The sequence below is a fragment of the Hirundo rustica genome, unplaced genomic scaffold (assembly GCF_015227805.2).
Source record: "Hirundo rustica isolate bHirRus1 unplaced genomic scaffold, bHirRus1.pri.v3 scaffold_569_arrow_ctg1, whole genome shotgun sequence".
NCBI classification, from domain to species: domain Eukaryota; kingdom Metazoa; phylum Chordata; class Aves; order Passeriformes; family Hirundinidae; genus Hirundo; species Hirundo rustica.
Genome location: NW_026690612.1, coordinates 7,848 through 11,626, shown reverse-complemented (window position 1 = coordinate 11,626; position 3,779 = coordinate 7,848). Strand labels below are relative to the sequence as shown.

At 51.9% G+C, this 3,779-nt stretch overlaps 1 protein-coding gene across 1 annotated transcript; it reads right to left on the bottom strand.

Annotated features, from left to right (window-relative positions):
* Positions 1-213: 213 nt before the first annotated feature.
* Positions 214-3,472, bottom strand: LOC131378815 (olfactory receptor 14J1-like). Its single transcript, XM_058424438.1, has 2 exons — positions 3,261-3,472; positions 214-1,660 (listed from the first exon to the last, which is right to left on the bottom strand). Exon 2 carries the CDS (start codon positions 1,026-1,028, stop codon positions 264-266), a length of 765 nt encoding a protein of 254 aa, XP_058280421.1. The 5' UTR covers positions 1,029-1,660; positions 3,261-3,472; the 3' UTR covers positions 214-263.
* Between the last annotated feature and the right edge of the window lie 307 nt (positions 3,473-3,779).

The window sequence follows — 3,779 nt, the reverse complement described above, 5'->3', positions numbered from 1 at the left end:
GGAAACAAAAGGGGGATCTCTGCAGAAAACTTGGCTGGATAATCCTTGAGTTCGTTTAAAGACACCAAGAGCACAGCCGTTCTTTGACACAGTCTGTGGCCACAGGAATGAAGAGAAACAAAACGAGAAATGGCACAAATATCATGTTTGTTTGTACACAAAATTAAAAAGTAAATCAAAGAAAAAGAACCTCCAAAATAAACCAACAACAAATAACAAAAATTGCTTTTATTCCTAGTGATTTGCAGAAATTGGCCAGCAGTTTAATGTTTCTGAAACCATCCAGTCATCAGTCTCTGCACTTCAGCCTTGAGCTCCTGGTTCCTCAGGCTGTAGATGAGGGGGTTCAGGGCTGGAGGCGCCACCGAGTACAGAACTGACAGGGCCACATCCAGGGATGGGGAGGAGATGGAGGGGGGCTTCAGGTAGGCAAACATTGCAGTGGTGAGGAACAGGGAGACCACAGCCAGGTGAGGGAGGCAGGTGGAAAAGGCTTTGTGCCGTCCCTGCTCACACGGGATCCTCAGCACAGCCCTGAAGATCTGCACATAGGAGAAAACAATGAACACAAAACAACCAAATAACAGGAAAGCACAGACTATGAGAAGCCCAAGTTCCCTGAGACAGGATTTGGAGCAGGAGAGCTTGAGGATCTGTGGCACTTCGCAGAAGAACTGGCCCAGGGCATTGCCATGGCACAGGGGCAGGGAAAATGTATTGGCTGTGTGCAGCAGTGAATAGAGAAAGGCACTAGCCCAGGCAGCTGCTGCCATGTGGGCACAAGCTCTGCTGCTCAGGAGGGTCCCGTAGTGCAGGGGTTTGCAGATGGACACATAGCGGTCATAGCTCATGATGGTCAGCAGGGAAAGCTGTGATCCAGAGAAAAAAAAAATCAGAAAAACTTGAGCAGCACATCCTTTGTAGGAGATGTACCTGATGTCCCAGAGGGAATTGTGCATGGTTTTGGGGACAGTGGTGCAGATGGAGCCCAGGTCGGTGAGGGCCAGGTTGAGCAGGAAGAAGAACATGGGCGTGTGCAGGAGGTGGCCGCAGGCTACGGCGCTGATGATGAGGCCGTTGCCCAGGAGGGCAGCCAGGGAGATGCCCAGGAAGAGGCAGAAGTGCAGGAGCTGCAGCTGCTGCGTGTCTGCCAATGGCAGCAGGAGGAAGTGGCTGATGGAGCTGCTGTTGCCATCACATTCATCTTATTCAATAAACTGTATTAAGTTAGTAGCAAATGTTAAGAATTGACAGTAGTTGACAGTAGTTGACATTAGTAGTAGTAGTCATGCTAAGGCTTGGTAGGCCGCATGTAACCTGCAGATGAACTTTATAGCAGATTTTGTAATGTAAGCAGTGTAGCTAAGGAGTGTATCCATTTATCTAAGGAATGTACCTTTGGCAGAAACCTAAATGTCAGAAAGATAATTGTACCAGGTGGTAAAAGTGAAGTAAGAATTTGTAATGATGAAGAAATCATGTAAAGAAACATATAAAAACCCTGTAATTTTTCAGTAAAGATGGGGTCTTGTCTTTGGACGCTCGTCCACAGACTCCCGGGCCCTCAATAAAGCACCGCATAAACGACTTCGGTTGTTTGTGTTTTCTTCGGATCGGGCAACACTGCTGTTGGACATTTCTGCACTCTGGCCATGGAGTCCTGTTGAAGGAAGAGACAGTGGCAAATCAGGGCCGACTTTGCTGCAAAGTCCAAGCCCTTTCTTCCAGACCTGCCCCTGCTGCTCTGTGCCACCCAATTTTCCTTTTCTCAGAGCTCATCCTTCAGCCCCGTGCCAGGAGCTCTGCTGGGATCTGGGCCCATTGCTGTGATGAGCAGGGGCTCTGCCCATGGACACCGAGGGGTCAGCTCTGCTCTGCAGCACTGGGGTCATGGGAACAGGGACAGGGGCCAGTCCTGGGGTTGGACTTCATCAGCCCAAACTGCTCCTGAGGCAGAGGAGCTTGGCAGCATCTCCTGTGCCAGGGCTAAGGAACGATGATGGCCAAAGGCAGTTGGAGAGGGTTTCCTGCTGTGCCCAGGGAATCAGAGAGAATTGTGCAAGGCAAGAGCATTGGCTGTAACTCAGTGAAGGGTGAGGGGAGCTGCTCTGTGGCTCCATCTGTCCCCAGCTACCCTTTCTGAGATCGAGGGCAGTCCCTGTGTTCCCCTGGAAATCAGCCTGACACAGCTGAGAGCAGAGGGAGCCACAGCAGAGCAAACTGGCTCAGCCTTTCTCAGAGTCTCAGCCCCACTCCTGGCCAAGGACACTCCTGTCCCCAGTTTCTGAAGGCAGCTCACAGCTTGGATGGCACCCCCAGGATACACCAAGGGTCCTGTCCATGGCACTGCTGGAGGAGAGTCAGCTCATTCCCAGCCTCCAGCCTGCCCTGCCCAGAGCTCCTTGGGACAGAGGGAGCTGGGACACCCCATTTGCAGTGTCCTGGCATAGGGATCTGTAAATAAAGTAATCATTGAATAGTTTGGTTTGGAGAGGGCTTTAAATATCCCAGCACATTTTGGTGGCACTTTCCCCACACTGCCTGCCCAGGGCTCTGCTGCCTGGAGCTGTCCCTGCCTGCAGCTGCTTCTCTGTGCCCAGGGCTGGGCCCTGCCAGTGCTGCCAGAGCCCAGCCCAGCCCTGGGGGCTCAGCTCTGCCCTGCAGAGCCCTCCCAGCTCAGGCACTGCCCAGGGGCAGCTCTGGCTCTGCAGGCTCTGATGGCAACCTCAGAGCAACCCTGAGGAGGCTGGAAAAGTGACACTGGTGCTGCCTGCAAGGGACCCTCTGCTGAGTTCTGTCACTGCCTGGTTTATTAAGATCTGAGAGAAAAATTGTTTGATTTTTCTCAACCTGAATTGAGAGATGAATATCTATGTGCAATTTCCCATACAGGCAACACAGAGCAGTAGATTAATAAAGCAGGATTTTTAATTTCATGTAGCCCCTGCCTGTCTGTGCTCCCTCCATAATCTACTTGGAAATGTTCTGGAGTTAAATGTCATGCTGGGAGCAGTCCTGAACAATGCAGCATCCTCAGCACACAAGGAGAACACTTCCATGCCTTACCAGCTGTCTCCTTCCACACAGATCTTGTCCACCAGTGCTGGGAGCAACTCCCAGGGCTGGCTGAGAGCTGTCCCTGGCAGGCAGCAGAGTCCCTGCCCCAGCACAGCACCCTGGACTGCAGGACCCTGCTCTGCACGACAGCCCTGGGCACCCCTGGCTGCTCTCCACAAGAGATAATCAGAGAATGTACTCACAGAGTCTGTAGGCATTGGGATGTTGCAGCTTTAGGAGATCCCTGCAGGAGCTGCAGCTGCCTTGTGTCCTGCAGCCAGAGGTTCCTGTGTCAAGGGCTGGGAGTGATTCTCCCGCAGTCACTTCTCAGCTCCTTCCCAGCCCTGAGTGATTGAAGCTCTCTGTGCCTGTGTGCTGTGCCCGGGGTGACTGCAGGCAGTGCCCCAGCCCTGCTGGGCTGGGAGAAGAGCTGCTCATGAAGAGAGATGTGTTTTTAAGCTCTTCTTGGTTGCCAGGAGCTGCCTCTGTGCCAGGAGCCCAGCCCAGCTCAGCAGCACATACACAGTACAAAGATTTTAATGACCTTCTTGGGGCTTTGGTGTTGTTTACATCAGAATCAGTCCCTCAGAGTGTGATCAAAAAACTTCTCAGGAACTCTAAATCAGATTCAAACTTCAAAGTTTCTTGAACTTTTAATGGGTCCCACTGAGGGACACAATTCACATGAAATTGTCCCCAAGTTCCAGTTAGAGCAAAACACT